Source organism: Doryrhamphus excisus, linkage group LG13 (genome assembly GCF_037039965.1).
Source record: "Doryrhamphus excisus strain RoL-2023G ecotype Guam linkage group LG13, RoL_Dexc_Guam_v1.1, whole genome shotgun sequence".
In the NCBI taxonomy this organism is placed as follows: Eukaryota; Metazoa; Chordata; class Actinopteri; order Syngnathiformes; family Syngnathidae; genus Doryrhamphus; species Doryrhamphus excisus.
In genome coordinates this window covers 13,514,319-13,532,119 of record NC_136369.1, presented here as the reverse complement: position 1 = coordinate 13,532,119, position 17,801 = coordinate 13,514,319, and the positions used below count along the sequence as shown (strand labels likewise).

At 40.5% G+C, this 17,801-nt stretch overlaps 2 protein-coding genes across 3 annotated transcripts; one reads left to right on the top strand and one right to left on the bottom strand.

Moving 5' to 3' along the window:
* The first annotated feature begins 6,047 nt into the window (after window positions 1-6,047).
* dna2 (DNA replication helicase/nuclease 2) lies at window positions 6,048-14,257 on the top strand. Its single transcript, XM_078795789.1, has 25 exons — window positions 6,048-6,195; window positions 6,375-6,428; window positions 6,624-7,260; window positions 7,358-7,466; window positions 7,576-7,725; window positions 7,795-7,978; window positions 8,423-8,571; window positions 8,668-8,790; window positions 8,878-9,121; window positions 9,196-9,310; window positions 9,404-9,560; window positions 9,639-9,818; window positions 10,287-10,523; window positions 10,600-10,713; window positions 10,793-10,902; window positions 11,059-11,168; window positions 11,248-11,376; window positions 11,477-11,569; window positions 11,648-11,841; window positions 11,931-12,020; window positions 12,339-12,552; window positions 12,815-12,904; window positions 12,981-13,166; window positions 13,241-13,387; window positions 13,622-14,257. Exons 1-25 carry the CDS (start codon window positions 6,166-6,168, stop codon window positions 13,673-13,675), a joined length of 3,900 nt encoding a protein of 1,299 aa, XP_078651915.1. The 5' UTR covers window positions 6,048-6,165; the 3' UTR covers window positions 13,676-14,257.
* LOC131139771 (phenazine biosynthesis-like domain-containing protein) lies at window positions 14,178-17,426 on the bottom strand. Of its 2 annotated transcripts, XM_058089653.2 has the most exons (10): window positions 17,286-17,426; window positions 17,084-17,180; window positions 16,422-16,520; window positions 16,234-16,343; window positions 15,972-16,001; window positions 15,795-15,883; window positions 14,877-14,968; window positions 14,627-14,710; window positions 14,470-14,532; window positions 14,178-14,395 (listed from the first exon to the last, which is right to left on the bottom strand). In XM_058089653.2, the coding sequence occupies exons 1-10, from the start codon at window positions 17,367-17,369 to the stop codon at window positions 14,283-14,285; spliced, it is 861 nt and encodes a 286-aa protein (XP_057945636.2). In that variant the 5' UTR covers window positions 17,370-17,426; the 3' UTR covers window positions 14,178-14,282. The 2 variants fall into 2 exon arrangements, with proteins under 2 accessions (XP_057945636.2, XP_078651914.1); XM_078795788.1 differs by lacking the exon at window positions 17,084-17,180 and having other exon boundaries at window positions 16,234-16,284.
* Between the last annotated feature and the right edge of the window lie 375 nt (window positions 17,427-17,801).

Here is a 17,801-nt window from a genome sequence, read left to right as displayed (position 1 = left end):
CACCTGGGCACTGGACTCCCAGCAGTTTGCTAAACAGGCAAAGACGGGAGGGTTGGTAGACGGCATCTTGTTCCACCTTGCAACGTGACGGGCATCAGCACCATTCAGCCTGACCTTCTGACAGGCGAGCTGAATATCTGGATTGTGGACTAACTCTCAAGAGGCCACAATATGCATATCGGACACCGTGCATGCTGTTGTGTGCTGTGGAGGCAGCATGAAGGAGAGGGATGCTGCACGGTTGGACAGACTGGACCTGCAGAGGGCTGCATATGTGGCGAGCACAGAGCTGAACTCCGTGTCTGTGAATTTTATATTTCATCATTTGCCTCAATTTCCTCAGGGAAATGTATGCATAAACATATTTCAAATGGTTCTGTTGAGTTCATTTCATGATGTTTCTGTGGTGTTCCGGACTACACCGTGTCAATTGAATTCCATTAAAATCACTGATCTGTTATCACGCAGCTGCCACACCAATCGGATCCCATTTTTAGATGCGCACTGCGAAATGCAGCATCTGCGGAATAGAACGGTTATTAAAGAGCGTGACACGTGACATAAAGTTCATGGCCCAGAAAAGCAAAATACTGAACCAGCAAAATGTGGTCTGAGGTTTTTGATCAGAAGTGTGGTTTGACTTGTAGGAGGTAAGTAGTATGACCAACTAGAGGCCACATATCTTTGAATGCTCTTGAGCAGGGGTGTCAAACTCAATTTACCTGGGGGCCACTGGAGCTAGGGTCTGGGCAAGGCTGGGCCGCATCAGTTTTTCAAAAAAAACAAAAAAACGCATTTATTAAAAACAGAAAAATATACAAACTTTTTCAGTGCTTTGGTTCCGATTTTCTACAATAAAAGCTCTGATAAAACATTCCACTGTTCTCAAATATCTTAATTTTTATTTTTCTGCACAAAATAAGATGAAAAATAAATAAACAAATCAAGAATAAAGAAAATCAATCAATCAGTAATAAATAAATCTAATAATAATAATAAAACGGCAAATAATAAAAACTTAAGAAACCACATATAGTTGGTGGGTAGACAAATTATGTTTTTTAGATTAAAATGAACAAAGCATTATTAGAGCCCTGTAGACATGACAAAACACGACTATAGTCACATATATACTTTTTTTATTTACAACATATTACGCAACTGCAGGGTCTTGAGACACATGCTAACTCGCAAACTGGAGAGCTAGCGACCTAAACGGTAGCCTTCAAGTTATTTTCTTTAAACTTAAATAGCCAAAAACTTACCACTTCCACACGGATAGGGAGGATAACTATTAACAGTTATTTAATCTTTAACATGAACATTAATCAAACGTAATAATTTTTTCTGGGTACATGATACCATACAGCATCCATATCAAACTTGCGCGGGCCGCACTAACATTAAACTTTCATATCAAGGCGGGGGCCTCAAACTAGTGTCCTGCGGGCCACCTATGGCCTGCGGGCCGTGTATTTGAAACCCCTGCTCTTGGGCCAGGATAGTCATTGTTATGCTGATTATCAGCTTTAAAGATGAAGACTTTACCAACCAAGTAGCTGTACGCAGTAATTGGTCTTTTAAATCGACAAGCATTATATTATATCCCCCCAAAGGGCAAGTTATAGAAAAGAAACCAGAGTAGTCAGTGTACAGCTTGTGTAGCAGTATTGATTCACCATCCACTGAAATTAAGTAAACATAAAATAAGGGCGTTGATGATGCTCTGCTTCACAATATCACAATACAGGTTGGAATTCATGTTTCCTTCAATGAACCGCAGATGCTCAGTGGCAAGACACTAGTTGTATAAACTACAATTGTCTTGCTACTCACTTGTGTTGCCGTTTAATATTTACCCCTGCTACTTTATTACCAGGATGAAATTCACCTGATTTGCTTTCGTTCCTGGCTTTATCCCCAGGGAGATTGCTGATTGGTCTCAGGTTCCGCTATTCAACATCTATCTTCTATCTCATTCAGAAATGCATGAGTGCATGTATATGCTCCCCTGAGAGGTTTCTGTTTTTTTCATGCGGAATCAGTGTAGACTTTCTAGGTTTTCCTGCACTACCTACATTTTTTTCTCAATTTTTTTTTTTTTGGCACAAATCATAATATTTTGATGTTTCTCAGATGCAGAGTAGGGAAAAAAAGCATCCTGGCTCCATCTGTTCTGTTTTAGAGAAAATACAGTGTTACAGAACCCAATGAGGCTGTGCATATGCATTTATATATTTGATATATAATTATTATACTACTATTGTAGATTTAGCTTGTAGTTGTTTCCGCAAACACAATGAAACAATATATACTATTTCTCAGATGAAAGGTATCTTCAAATGGTGTGATGTTTTTTTAATAACAAAAATAACAAAATAACACATTATTGATCAAAGTGAGTAAAATTGAAGAAAAAAACACTAAAATTTGTGAAACAGTATTGTACTGTATGTTTTTCACTGGACAACAGCGATATTGTTAAATTACCATCATTATTATTATGGTAAAAATTACCATTTGCCATATTTACTTGTAAGGGCGCCTTTATCAGTGTAAATACTTAGTATGTAAGGGTGGAGCAATAAATGTGTAACTCACCCTCAGAAGTTTCAGCTACTGAGTGATTCTATTCTTCCCAATCAATAATGCAGCGCCGTGAGAAATGGAACTAATTGTTTCCTAATTGAGTTTCCGCACCGTCGCTTTTGAGAGATACACCTGCCTGAAACGTGGCAAAAAATAGTACAGACTGTAAGATTTATCGCTCCATAATGGTAAGGAATCAATGAGGTATTGTGTATTGAGGCACTTTTATAAGGTATGAGCATTGCCGTGATTAAGACCGATCTTTAGTTTGCACTTGTTGCGTAGCTGTAAGATCATGTGTAAGGTTAATTCATTTCGTGAGATATTTTCTACTCCATTCTTTGCAGTCTCGGGGATCTTTTTTTTTGGCCAACTATTTTATTATATTGTTCCGGTATACCAAATGATGTGGGTTTTAGTGAAGAATGTCTTACTTTGGATCCACATAGTAAGAATAAAAATGTGGACAGGTGTCTTAAATGTTCATTTTCTACAAGCACCACACAGTGAAGTCAACTGCAACTCTTGCACGGTCACTGACCAAGATTACTTTTCCGACACTAACCGTGAGAGAGAGTGAGTTGTGGGCGGCATCGTCCATGAATCACAGTGTTACTTTCCATTTACAGTACATGTCAGCCCCCACCTTAGATTAATGGTGTACTAGCAATACAATCCCTAGGCTACCAATCACAGCCTTCTGACTGTGTGGGTGTCACAAATGCTCAGCTCAGTTGAGCATGTCAGCCCGTGGGAATAATCAACTCTCAATCAATTCTCTTTCTGTCTTTGCCTCCATACTTCCATGTGTACATACAACACTGCTACTTCAAGTGCATGTTGCAACCACTAATGTTTGTCCCTGAGGAATAAAGTAGTATTAGGGAATGGAAAACACATCACCTCATTTAAACCGCAAGCACGCACTTGAGTCTCTGAGAGAATTGTTCATTAGCTCTGTTTGTTTCTTATGCAATGACAACAATTAAAAAAAAAATCCAGTTACATGCAAATAACACTTTCTGTTTGTAAACAAGGTCATTAACCCAACAGCTGAATCATTTCCTGTGTAGTAAATGGTTGCCAGTACTAGCAGGATGGGTTTATTTCTGCAAAGTATGACTTCAACCTTCAGAAGGATATAAAAACACCAGCGTCCAAGGTTTGAAACTGGCTGAAACGATATTACCTTAGGTCTGCAACACTATAATAGTTGTTTGGAGATCGAATACTATCCTATTAAAATGGCTTGATGAGGCTATCAATTGATGGTGGTTCCATTTTTACAAGGCTGTGTGTCAAAAATAATGAGGCCGCTAAACCCAACCTGTAAATGTACGTATGTCTCCGTGTTCTTTTACACACATTTATCTCCATTTATTCATTTTGCACTGCTCATCCTGTTTAGTGTCGTGTGTGCTGGAGCCTAACCCAGCCAACTTTGGGTTTTCTGTACATGGAGAAAGCCCATGCAATAAATAAAAAACGCTATAAGTTAATGGGGCTGTTTTTTAACCAACCAGAATTCAGATTCACCTCACAGGGCCAGCTAGCAGGCGTATGGTGACGTCAGTATATTCCCAACCCCTGATTGGTTGATGTCGGAAAGCCTATATGTAAAACTCCAGCACTTACAAGTGGCAGTGTTGTTTTCGTCAACGATGACAAAATTATTTTGTTGACGAATCTTTTTTCATGATGAAAACGAGACGTTGACGAGCTAACACGGTTCTTTGATGACTAAAACGTGATGAGTTGTGAGTTATGAGTTGAGTGAGGTTTTGTTGATGAGACAAGACTGGGCAAAAATGTTAGTGGGTGTTCTAACAGATGTTTAAAATACATAACATTTCCGCCTATTGTGTGTCAAAAACTAAAACTTAGCATGCTTAGCTTAGCATGTGGCGCACTTCCTACTCAACATGCCAGGTGACAGTTAGCAGCGGGAGCACTCGCCTATAATGTTCCCTGGGATAGGCTCTAGCTCATCCATCACTATAATGAGGACATAATGGACTGCTTGACTCACCCTACTGCTAATTCTACAGGTACCAGCCCTGATTAGCTCGATGAGCAGATCAAAGTTGGGTAATTATCTCTTAGCTAGCTGGTAAAAGGTCAATTTTTATCAGTTATTCCACTGCGTTCTCCAACCAAATAGAGCTAATTATCCCCGTCTGATCCAATTATCTCCTTCGCTTTCTGTCTCTCTCATGCATTCTTTGAATTTGGCAATGACCTTTGTGGTGTGTGTGTGTAACAAAAAACAGTGTGATGCTCTGAGGAAAGTGAGTTAGACAGCGGAGCGAACAAAGTGTGTGGTGTTAAAATGTTGCAACAACACCTGAGCTACTGCCTGAGGACCTCATCGCTCACGGGGAGACAAATACATCATGGACTTTCACACTCTGTTAGACACAGTTTATAACCCTCACAACACTTTTTAGCCTGAATTTCAGCTTTAGTCCTTTATTTCAATGATTGATTCAGTGAAATGAATGGGCTGCTGTTATCCTTTTTTTTTATTGAGAACTAATTTCAATACAATTACCATTAAGTCTCCACCAAACATAATGTCCAAATCATTTTGTCAAAAATCAGCATATTTTTGGTTTAATGTAAATTGAAGGCAAAATAATATCAAAGCTGTTTAAAATGTTTGCCTCCCTTATGGAGTAGGAAAAGGCTCATCATTATTATATTAGGATTTTTGGTGCCATCTTCTGATCAATTAGGGCAACTACAAGTCACCTTCTACTGAATAGGTTCTAGCAGGGGTGTCCAAAGTGCGGCCTGGGGTCTACTTTTTGCCCACAGCTATTTGTGTATTGGCCCGTGGCACATTATTAAGTGGAGTAATAGGTAGGATGAATAAGCTGATGAATACATTGGCGAACAGGCCACATAAACATGGTGACCATTATGAAGGATAATGATGGTGTCTTTGAACATGTGAAATGATCTGCTCCTATGAAAGCAACAGTGATAACAGCGCAAGCACAGTAGTTCTCTCATTACTGAGACTTCCTTTTCCCAAAAGGCTTGTTTTTCACCCTCTCAGTGTGCATGACAACCACAGCAAAAAAGTAAGTAAATGTTCTGATTTTTTATGTACGTATTTCATGTGTTCTTTGTGCTGCGTTAGTGACTTAGGAGTTCATTTAGGTATAATTAGGTATAACACTCGAGTGTCGTTTTTGTATCGAAATTACCTGTATAAAAATAATATTCAAATAGTCACAGTGCCAGTCATATCCGCTTTGTACAATATATTTTAATGAAATTTAAAAACATTTCATTGTAAATATAATTTCCGGTCGTTGTTGTGACGTCATTTCCGTTTATCAAAACTCTGGCGCGCTAAGGCAAACTGTAAGCAGCAGATAGCTATGACTCGAGGCTAGCGGTTGTTCGGAAACAACACGTCGATTGTTGTTTGTTTTGTTGTATCGTTGTCACATCATCGCTAACCGTACAAAGATAACGTTAGCGATGCTGGATAATTTAGCGTTTGTATAATCGTGCCTTCCTTATTGCATACATAGCCGGAATCAGCTACTTTTTGCACAAGTCACCATGAAGAGAACCAAGCTGAAGATACCGAAGGTGGGTTCACATCTGTGATTACTACTGCAGTTATGCGACATTTAACACCTCTTCTGCCTTACTGTAGTCGCCTTTTCGTAAAGAAAGGAGACATTGTACTATTCATCGATACTTGCTAAGAGGTGCTAGTATTCATATGGATGTGGAAGTGTCAAATAACTTGGTCTTTTCTTTCTTAGGTGGCAACGGGTGGGCAGATGCACATATCTACTTTCTTTAATTCTCCAATGAAGGTGCATTATATTGCATTTATACTGAAACAACGGACATTACTAATACTTTTGCTAACACTAAGAGTCTTTATTCAGCATGTACTTTTCCCGGAGTTATATAAATAAGATTGCATTTTTTGTTGTATAATATGGTAACTTTTAGGTTGTTTTTAATCAATATTGTCTTTTTTTAATGATTGATTTGTTTGCTTTTAGACTTTGCCCCCTAAGTCACCACTGACCAGCTCGGTGGTCTGTAAAACTGACACGCATGCCAAAGATGATGATGTCTGCACTACCGGATCTTACTCTCCTTTAAAGAGGACCATCCTCCGGGATCTTGAGAACCTTCTTCCCTCCTCACCAGACCTCCTAATGGTTCCTGAGACTCCGAGAAGTCAGATTACGCCTTCATCCCCCAGAAGAGACCACAAAGACCTGAGTCATGAACCCAGGAGAGAAGGATCAACAATGGGGAAACCTGTTCAGGAGTCCCCCATCTGTCAAAGTCCTCACTACAAAGGACAGAGCGTCACTGTCACAACCGAAAGGGATTCATTGAAAAGACTCTTGAGCCCTTCAGAGGACCTCCATGATGCTAAGAGACAAAGAACCAGACCCGAGAAAGACGGCGACAAAAATGAGTCTGTTTTTACTTCCATAACAGAGCAGAAGGGGACAGAAGGCAGCATTGTAACAGCCCATGTACACATGCCAGGCGATGACGCTATTAATTCTGCAGCACAACAGCAGGTCGTTGACAAAATACTCGAATCAGCGGTGGAAGAACCTCAAAAAACAGCCGGGGATGAGCATCAAATGAAAAAAACATCAGATGAGAAGCAAAGTGGAGGTAATGTTATGGAGCTAATATTCTTGTCATTAATACAAACAGTTGGTTGTTTAATGGCCCTAACTTAGATCGTGGTGATGTCATTCTCTAAAATAAGGTGAAACAGGGACCATGTCAGAATTTCCTTTGGAAGACGTGTTGGATGACAGTTGGTTCACAGAGCAGATGGGGCTGAGTGAAAGTCTTCTGTCTAAGGAAAAACCCCGGTAAGAAACACACACAAGATACTGCGAATGGGTGTCTACTGTACATTGTGTTATTAGTATTTCAAACTCCTTGTTTGTTTTTGGTTGATGATGTTTGCTCTCTCTGCAGTAAGTTACCAGATCATGTGATTCTCTGCGGAGGTCCCAACAACCGCTACTGGGTTTTAAATGTGGAGGAGAATCCTGGTCAAAAACTCCTGACCATAACACATTTCAGATCACTGCATCCCATTGAGACGTGTCTTCTGAAAGATGGATGGTAGCCCCTCGGTTAATTTTCATGTCTCATACATGATGGTGAATGTTGTAACCTCTGTTTTTATCCCAGGGAGATGACGCCCATCAGTTGCGGCGATGTGGTCCATCTGGAGGGCCACTGTGATGCTGGATGCTGGCTGGTGGACAGAGAACAAGGCCTGCTAGTTTTACATCCTGATAGTCTTGTTTCAGGCACCAGCATCTCCAGCTCTATACGTTGTATGAGGAGGGCAGTGTTGGGGGAGATGTTTAAGGTACAATGTTGAAATGCTTCCCTTTCACTGCAAATATAATCGATTGTCTTCATTTGGTGCAAGAACGCAAATAGACATGTTAGAAGCATTATTTTCGTCGTGTCTGATGCTGAAGATAAGCCATCACTGCTTTTTGATTGTTTTGTTTTCAACTATTTTATATCTTCATGCATCACACCATGTACACTCACACAATTGGAGCAAATCATAGATACTCCGTAGACATAGATACTTTATTTATCTCCAAGACACATGCCGGAAACATAAACCATTACTCGCTCTCATTTCCAAAATATTGCACAAACATACCGAGAGGTTGAAACCCAGTAATATAGTATCTTTACTATAAGTATCTTATTGTATTAAATGTGAATGAGGTCACAATATGCCAGAATATAAATGAGGAGGACCAATTGATGTTCTCTCCCGTTTACTGTGGTACAGAGTTTTGACGGCGGCTCCAAGCAGATGCTGAACGGCACTATCGTCCACCAAGTGTTCCAGACAGCAGCCACAGCTAAAGACTTCTCTCTGGACACTTTATCCAAAATGGCTGACAAGGCTCTGCATAGTGCCCAACATCTTGGGGACATGTAAGTGTTGTACACCCACCCCCCCCATCCCACCCCCGGCAGCAATGTTGGTTGTGTATTTCAGGTGTGTGTGTGTGTGTGTATGTGTGTATGTAGGTACAGTTTGGGTGTCACTCAAGACGAGATGAAGCAAGAGCTACATGATTATCTGCCCTCACTGGAGCATTGGGCAAAGGAATACCTCAACACACCAACGCCAAAGGCCATCACCCTTAAAATGTGTGAACATGCAACTGACAAACATTCACATCTATTTAAAAGTCATTATTCAGATATTTAATAAATCTCTTTATTTTTAATTGTCAGACCAAATAACAGTGGGGCTGCAGGCAGGTTGCAGGATTCTGCCACCGCTACCATTACAGAGCTGGTAGACATCGAAGAGAATGTGTGGTCACCGCGATTCGGTTTGAAAGGAAAGATTGATCTGACGGCACAGGTTCGAATCCAAAGAGCAAGGAACGTCAGCTCCAAATCCTCTGAAATGAAGACTATTCCCTTGGAGCTGAAAACTGGAAAGGAGTCCAACTCCATAGAACATCGCAGTCAGGTTGGTAGGAAGCCATTTTCTCAATTGTTTCATTGAGATTCAAAATGGGGTCATCATGTGTTGTCTTTTTCCAGGTGATTCTATACACCCTGATGACCTTGCATAGATACAGTCCTCCAGCTGGATTTTTGCTTTACCTGAAGACAGCAAACCTACATCCTGTTGTGGCCAGCCACATGGACCACAGAGGTCTGTAACACTCCACCAAGCTTCCCATGTTGAATAAAATGTCAAAATGCGAGCTTGTAGGTCACATAATTGCAACCTTTTTGTTCGCATTAGAGTTGCTGAAGCTGAGGAACACCATGGTTCATTATGTCCAAAACCGCGTGCAGAAAGGAGTGGAGAGAAGTCGCCTTACCAGACTTCCAGACATGGTGACAGACAAAAAGACATGCCACTATTGCCCCCAAAGGCGAAACTGCGCACTATATGAAAGGTAACCTCTTTTCTTGTAGTTGCACAATTTTGACTGAATTGGTCAGACTCATTAACTCCCTCCATCCTTTCTCACCAGAGTGTTGGAAGGTGCCTCCACAGACGTCAGTGATGACTTTCTGGAGCAGGAGACAAGTCACTTAACCGCCACGCATTTCAATTATTTTGCCCACTGGTTGCTGCTCTGTAATCTTGAGGCCGTCAGCATGGAGGCCAAAAATGGCCGGAAGCGGTTGTGGCTCCAGACTCCCGAGGAGAGGTAACTGATCTTATGTTAATGACAATGGCGATCAGGCTTGCTTCATTCATGCTCTGCAACAATAGCAGTCTGTTGCTGACATTCTGTTTGTCTTTTGTCAGTTTTATGTCGCCGGACCTGCTAAAAGTTTTCTTTATCCAACGTGTAATCATACAGATCCATGGAGTTCATAAAAACAATGATAGCAGTAGGTTGCTCACAACCATAACTGTTAATGCTCATGTTTTTGACTTGGCACTAATTGGCTTCACTCTATCACAATTTTTTCAAAATAAAGTAATAAATTATTGCTGTTCTATTAGCCAAAAATAAGGAATATATAAGGAAGAAATCCTATGTGGTGGAAATTAACACAATAAATAATGGATTTGAATCAAGTTATTACAAAGGGAGAAAACGCCACCATCTGATGGATCAGCCATATTTAAAAGTGGATTGAAGCGGATTAAATCAGTGTTCTGCTTCTAGCGAGAAGAATGGGACTTGTGTCGGGAACCTTCAGCTGAGTGGCCATGTGAGTGTCCAGTCAGAGGGAGTTTTCCTTCATCGTTTCCAGCAAGCTAACAAGACGTGCAGTACAAGCAGCTGCGGCCTATCCAGTGGGGATCGCGTTGTCCTCAGCGACCAGGGTGGTCGTTTTATTGCTCTAGCAACAGGCTACTTGTGTGACGTCGGCACGACATTGATCACTTGCACCCTGGACAGGTGAGATCTCAAACAGTGTGTGTCACCTGATTTCCTGTGTGGTCTCCAGTCTATGACAGTTGAATGTCTGTTGCAGAGACGTGTCTAAGCTCAGCAATGAGGTGTTTCGTCTTGATGCAGATGATGGCGTCGTGGGCCTCAGCACTCACCTCACCAATCTCTCTAGACTGATGGAGAGCAGCCAATACAGGTTGCTGTTACACTGTGCAACATTGGCATCAATATTAACAAATTCTACTTTTTAACCTTTTGATTTTTTTTTCATGTAGTAATCGTTTGAGGGAGTTGGTTGTGGATCATCGTATTCCGGAGTTTATTTCCAATCTCAGTTCAGTTCTGCCCAGAGAGGCAAAGGACACTGTGGCAAACATACTTAAAGGTGTTTTTTGAAGTTTTTACCCTGTTGGGGTATGTGTACCCCACTTTGGCAACCTAGGTCATACAGCATGCTTCAGCAACATTCTAATATTTTACACCATGCAAGAAGTATTGATTGATAAATACAAGTAACACATTCGTATGCATGTGTTTGCAGGTCTCAACAAGCCCCAAAAGCAGGCCATGAAGAAAGTGTTGTTATCAAAAGACTACACACTGATAGTTGGCATGCCGGGCACAGGCAAAACCACCACCATCTGCACCCTGGTACACTGATGAACCTCATTCATATTCATGACGCACCCTGCCACGGTTCCTTCATTGTCTATGACTACCTTCCTCGCAGGTTCGCATTCTTCATGCATGTGGTTTCAGTGTGTTACTGACCAGCTACACACACTCCGCAGTGGACAACATCCTGTTGAAGCTCAAACGCTTCAAAGTTGGCTTCCTGCGTCTTGGGCAAGGGCAAAAGGTTTGTTTTGCAAGAGAACATTTTTGATACAACTATTGGTACTCCTAAGGTCATGAAGATGTACCTAATAAAACGGAACGCTTTGTGTGGTTCTCTGTAGGTCCACCCAGACATCCTGCCGTACACAGAGGAAAGTATCCGTAAGAAGGGCGTTCATACACTGTCAGATCTTGAGCAGCTTTACAGCCAAGAAGTGAGGAGGCACCACTGCCATTTTGAATTGAATTTGCTTAGCTTCTTTTGTCTTAATATCTTTTGTTTTCCCAACAAGCTGGTCGTGGGGACCACCTGCATGGGCATCAGACATCCCATTTTCTCACGACGGAGATTTGATATCTGCATCGTGGACGAAGCATCTCAAATCAGCCAGCCCATCTGTCTGGGCCCTCTCTTCTACGCCAACAGATTCGTCCTGGTAGGAGACCACCAACAGCTGCCCCCTATTGTGCAAAACCAGGAAGCGAGGTACCATTTCAGAAATAGTGGGTCTCGAGCCGGCCATCTTCCACTCTTTTAGTGCGTCTACTGTATGCTCTTATGACTACTTTTGACAGATCGCTAGGGATGGATGAGAGTCTGTTTAAGCGACTAGAATGTCACAGTGAAGCTGTGGTCCATCTCAATGTCCAGTATCGCATGAACAGGTACACATACGAGCTGCAAACCAAAGTTTTTACCTTCTTTTAATCCAGCAATTCTATACCAGACTTCTTTATAATTATATGAAAATGTATTGAATTAAATTAAATAATAATTAAATTAAATAATTATTATTTAATTATTATTTAATTATTATTTAATAATAATTAAATTAAATAATAATTAAATAATTATGTAATATAATTATTTAATTAAATTATTATTCAATAATAATTATTTAATATTTAATAATTTGTTCATAATTTATTAATATTTAAAAATTTATTAATGAATTTAAATGCTATAAATGTGTGCGTTTGCAGGCAGATCATGTCTCTCAGCAACTGTCTGATGTATGACGGACGCTTGGAGTGCGGCTCTGAGAGAACGGCTTCGGCCCTCCTCTCTCTGCCCACCCTACCGTCTGTTCAGTCGGCACTCGATTCCCTCTCCGGGACACAGCCCCAGCAGGATCTGGCGTGGATCCAAGCCACGCTTTTACCTAGCAACCCTGTTTGCTTCCTGGATTGCTCAATGGTAAACTGAAACTCTGCTTATATAGCTTTTATCTTGAATCAATTTTCTTGCTGGTGTTTATGGTTTGAAATAAGTGTTTTAACAAGACAGCTGTTAGATGCAAGTTTTCATGTTTCTTGTACATTAAATTTAGGGCGCCTGTATTATGTTATTTGGATCACATTCAAATTTAGCGTTTGTAACGGTACTTAAACTCTTGAGCCAAAAGTCTTACTTCCATTTAGATTAATTGACAGTTAATAATTATTTTCTCGCCTTTTAGGTGCCAGCTTTGGAGTCGGTGGAGCAAGGAGGTATAAGCAATCGCACCGAAGCCATCGTCATCCATCTTCTGCTGTCTCTCTTGTTAAAGGTACGCCTCTTTAACACGTACTATAAGAAAATAGCAATGTGTTTCTTTCCCAAAATTTACATTTCCCGATTTTTAGGCAGGCTGTAAGCCCAGCGATGTAGGCGTCATCGCCCCCTACAGGCAACAACTGAAGACCATATCATCAGTGCTTCAGTCGTCTGCTTTCAGCAGCGTGGAGGTGAACACGGTGGACAGATACCAAGGGCGGGACAAGAGCGTCATCGTGCTCTCGTTTGTCAGGAGCACTACAGAAGAAGAAAATGTAAATTGCTGTGGTTGTCTCCCTTGCATGGTGGGCAAATAGACAGTAAGTTGACCCGTGTCTTTGAATCGCAGCTAGGAGAGCTGTTGAAGGACTGGCGCCGCCTGAATGTCGCCATCACCAGGGCCAAACATAAACTGCTGATGGTGGGCTCTGCCTCCACGCTCAGACGATACGCCCCCGTGGAGAAACTACTCAATCATCTGGAGAAGGAGAAGATGATATCCTTTGTGCTGACATCTTAGATTTTGTCTTGAACAATTTAGATTTTCTTTTCACCTCTTAAACCCTGGGCTTGACAGGCTTGCTAGAAAAAGAAATATCCAACATAGATAACACATCTGCATCTACAAGGTGTACATCAGGGGTTTGGCCCATAAATTCTACAATGAATGTATATTATATGTATTATTTATGTAATAATAGATCCTACTCTACCTTAACGTTGATGTCACATTATTCAGCTACCTCCATCCGGCCACAAAGCCTTACCCATGATGCTCCTGTGATAGAAGCAGTCCAGATGTCGTCGCAGTACCTCACACCCTCAATGCTATATTTCTTCACAGTACCCCAATTACATATTTTTGTATTTGCTTAATCAGTCAGACACTGATTTAGCTGTTATATTTATGATCTCTGAAACACAGTGTTTTTTTTTAAGCTAACTAAATTAAATCCATGGTAATGTGATGATTTTTATGTTAAAAACAACCTAATTCAGAGTGAAGGAGAGCCTTATTGGTAGTTGACATTGTTGTGTTTTATTCAATGGATCATCTGCTAAAAGTCATAATTGAATACATTTGAGGGAGCGTACATGCTAGGGTAGCCACAAAATGCTTTGCTGTGAAGATTAATGTAAAACTCTGCCTCCTATTGTGACAATGTGAGTCTTGGATATATATATGAAATAACAATTACGTAAAATATCCAATCTAATGGTGAGAAACTAAGCTGACTCTCATTTCTTGGATCAAATGTGATTCCTCAAACTTATTTATTAACGCCTGTTTTTTCATTTTAAGTGTTGCATTTTTATTTTTGTATGTGTGACCTTTGCAGCTAATAAAACTTGTGATGAATATGTGAACTTCTCTCTTTTTTCAGTGGTGACTACAGTGTGATTGTTCCCCGCAGCACAGTGAAGCTCTTTCCCGCTATGTTGAGCCTTCCGTCATCTCTCACCTCCAGCTCCAGCTCTCCACCTCGACTGGAGCACTGGAACGCTGCACACATGAGGATGGAGAGAAAGACTAAATATCAGCATGGTGAGGTAACAGTGACCTTTTAAGTTACTGACCTCGCATTTTCCTCTTTCCTAGTTCCTTTGACCAGTAGCTACCTAGAACAGTGTGTGCAGAACCTGTAAGACAAAATGTCCATAAATAAGTCGGTTACATTGAATAAGTTAAGTGTTTTTGAGGCTACCACAACATTTTTGTTGTAAGAATCCTCACCACAGACAGGATCCTCTGGTATTCCGTTCCATGGGGAATAATATCTGGAGTAGAAGTCGTATGCTGGCTGACCGTCTGGAGATCCTTGAGCCAAACATAGAGTACAAGCATTTAAAAGAGTGCAGTGCACGGCAATTCAACACCACACCACAGCAATTTAAAAAAACATACTGTTGAAAAACTGACTGTATTGGATCTGCACAATTAACATTAGCAAGCTGCCCAGTCAGGTTTAGGTATGTAGACTTACCTTTCAGGGTGACTATGAGACCTTTGACTCTCCCGCTGGTGTCGCTGCTTAGAAGGGCTGCAGGGTTGACTGTCAGACTTGTGAGCACTGACCTAGAGACACAAAAATCGAATTAAAAAAACAACGTGCAGTTTTTTTTACAAGAATAAAGTCAAAATACTGGGAAAAAATGTCAGAATTTAAACTTTTAAATGTCATTTTATTACTGTAATATATGAAATCTATATATGTTTTTGTCATAGTATGACAAAAAATGATGTTCTAATTTTTGGCAAATTAGATTGAGGAAAAGCTATGACAATAAAGTCAAAATTATGAGAAGAAAATGTACAAGATGAAAGTTGAAGCATATTGTAATAAGAAAATTTTTACACACAATTTTATAGCAATATTCCCACATTCCAAAAACATGAATGTGAGTGTGAGTGGTTGTTTGTCTATATGTGCCCTGTGAGATTGGCTGGCGACCAGTCCAGGGTGTACCCCGCCTTTCTCCCGAAGACAGCTGGGATAGGCTCCAGCACCCCCGCGACCCTCGTGAGGATAAGCAGTAGGAAATGAATGAATGCCCCTGTTCAAGTTGGTAGAATTTTTGCTAGAAGTTGAAAATGAATTGAACTATGGCCCATTTTTTACAGGACCGCGTTATAGTTAGTTAAGGTTACAAAAAAATGCATCCCATCTTTCATGAACTGAACTCAAAGATGTAAAATATTTTTATATGTACACAAAAGACCTATTGCTTTCAAATGTTCACATATCGGTCTCAATCTGTGTGAATGAGCATGAAGTCAGTTCACTTGAGTTGATTGTGTTTTGCTTAGTGTTAGCAGTGTGGAGTGGTGGCCGACAGAGGCCACCATTCGTATTATTAAATAATAATACGAGCATTCGTGAATATGTCTATTTGATTGTAACCTGTCACAAGTATCAGCCAGTCGAAGTAGCAGTTTCTTAGTGGTAGAACTCAGATAAACATCCTTGACTGGGTGGTCTCCTACTGCAACCTGTAGGTCACACATCACATGAACACATCATGAAAGAACACACACCGAGAGGCGGGAAATCGCCAGTCATTGCGTGTGTTCCACTCACCTTGATCAGGTGTCGAAAATCATCTGGATCCTAAGTGAAGAAAATAAGCATTTTTAGCAGCATTAGTCTGAGTATCTATGAAAAATACTGCTGTTGCATCATTTAAGTTGGTTCTTAATGTGACTGGGGAATCTCTCATTGAATGTTCTGAACTTCTCTTTCCATACCTCCATACCAGTGTCGTAGCGCGAGGTCCAGTAGCAGACGTTACGTTATCCATAGTGTAGACTTTATCATAAGGGATAATAAACCGGAAAGATACCTGTTTAGTGGGTGGGTTGAGAGGAAAATCCATCACCAAGTCCTCCCCCTGCTGGACAACAGACAGATCTCCACTCTTGGTCTCAAACACCACAGCAGAATTCACATTTTCTCAACAGAAGAACAAAAACAAAAAAAATCAGGTTTAGCATGTCAAGTTTAATGAACAATGTTTCAAAAGTCACTTACTTTTATGGTGGAAGAGCACAGCAGCAGAGGCCAAGGTCGCGTGACCACACAGGTTGACCTCATTGGTGGGTGTGAACCAACGAAGGCGGAACCTCGACCCTGGCCAAAATGTATCATTTAGAAATATAAACATTAAACTATTACATGTTTTTATTCAATAAATTCCACTCTATCATGCAGATTATATGAATTACTCATGAGACATCATTTGTTTGCATGTATCCAGGCTGTATAATATGCTAGTTTACTGCTGCTTTTTTATACATTCATATTCATGTTATGTCCTTGACTTTGCATTTACATGTCACTTCATAACTTTTGTGAATGTTTGAAACTGAGGATGCGCTGATCAGAGTTGTATGCCACCGATACCGATACTGATCGTCCGATACCGATCACATGGTTTCACTCTACATTACATCTATTTATTTATGATGAGTGCTATTGGCTGGGGACCCCACTGGACAATTTTAAGGGCCCTTGGCACATAGGTAATTATGTTGTTGTTTTTTTGCCTTTATTTGTATGAAACGATTTCTGTACTATTTGACTCTGACCTTTTGTTGAGCTACTCAAAAAATAATTTGTTGCCTACGGCGAGCACATGTCAGTCGATACATATTAATCGGTGCCCGATGGACTGGACCATCCCTATTTGAAACCTTTTGTGAAATCCTCAGAATTGATTGCAGTGACGAAGACGGTTTCTGACAAGTTCATCTCAGCCGCTATCGTCTGATACAATTCATCACTCAGCTCCTGGTACAAAGCACAGGAATGTCAATTGTTGCACAACATGCAAATTTGAATGATAGATTTGGGCTGGGCAGTGTAACCATGTTTCATTTTAGGATTGTTACTCACATGTTTTAAAAGACAAACAGCAGCCGGGTTCCCCTTGAATGGCAAACTGGTGAAGGCGTCAACTATAAAGACTGGAATCTCCATGGTAAATATGGTCAACTGACTTCAAATGGAACTCTCTATGCTTCTTTCAGTGTTGCTTTTTGGACTTTAACACAGGCTGTTTGGTTTCACTACTGAAGTCCAAGTCAGGGATACCACATGGCCCTTGCTATTAATAATTAGCTTCAAGCTTCTTTTCCTTGAATGTTCAATTGCAGGTTAGGCAGACACATAATGATAAGACATTGTTCATAAACTATGTCTCATGTGGAAATAAATTCACATACACGTGTAAAATGTGATAGGCTCACATATTCTGCATGAATACATGGGGATATACAGTTTTCTTACTTTATAATGCAAATATTGACAGGTATGGACAAAGGTAGTTAACATATATGTCTAAAATATTAGTCATTGTGTTCATTATGATTATAAACATAATCAACAAATTAAATGCAAAAGCACTGAAGG

What these genes read in the sequence shown, in the direction of transcription:
- dna2 (XM_078795789.1), top strand. Translation starts at nt 6,166, where the DNA reads ATGAAGAGAACCAAGCTGAAGATACCGAAG. An exon ending in AGATGAGAAGCAAAGTGGAG is followed by an intron (nt 7,261 to 7,357) that starts GTAATGTTATGG and finishes CTCTAAAATAAG; the next exon opens with GTGAAACAGGGACCATGTCA. An exon ending in AAGGCCATCACCCTTAAAAT is followed by an intron (nt 8,791 to 8,877) that starts GTGTGAACATGC and finishes TTTAATTGTCAG; the next exon opens with ACCAAATAACAGTGGGGCTG.
- LOC131139771 (XM_058089653.2), bottom strand. Translation starts at nt 17,369, where the DNA reads ATGGAGATTCCAGTCTTTATAGTTGACGCCTTCACCAGTTTGCCATTC. An exon ending in TTCTGAGGATTTCACAAAAG is followed by an intron (nt 16,521 to 17,083) that starts GTTTCAAATAGG and finishes CATTTTGGCCAG; the next exon opens with GGTCGAGGTTCCGCCTTCGT. An exon ending in ATTTTCGACACCTGATCAAG is followed by an intron (nt 15,884 to 15,971) that starts GTGAGTGGAACA and finishes TGTGACCTACAG; the next exon opens with GTTGCAGTAGGAGACCACCC.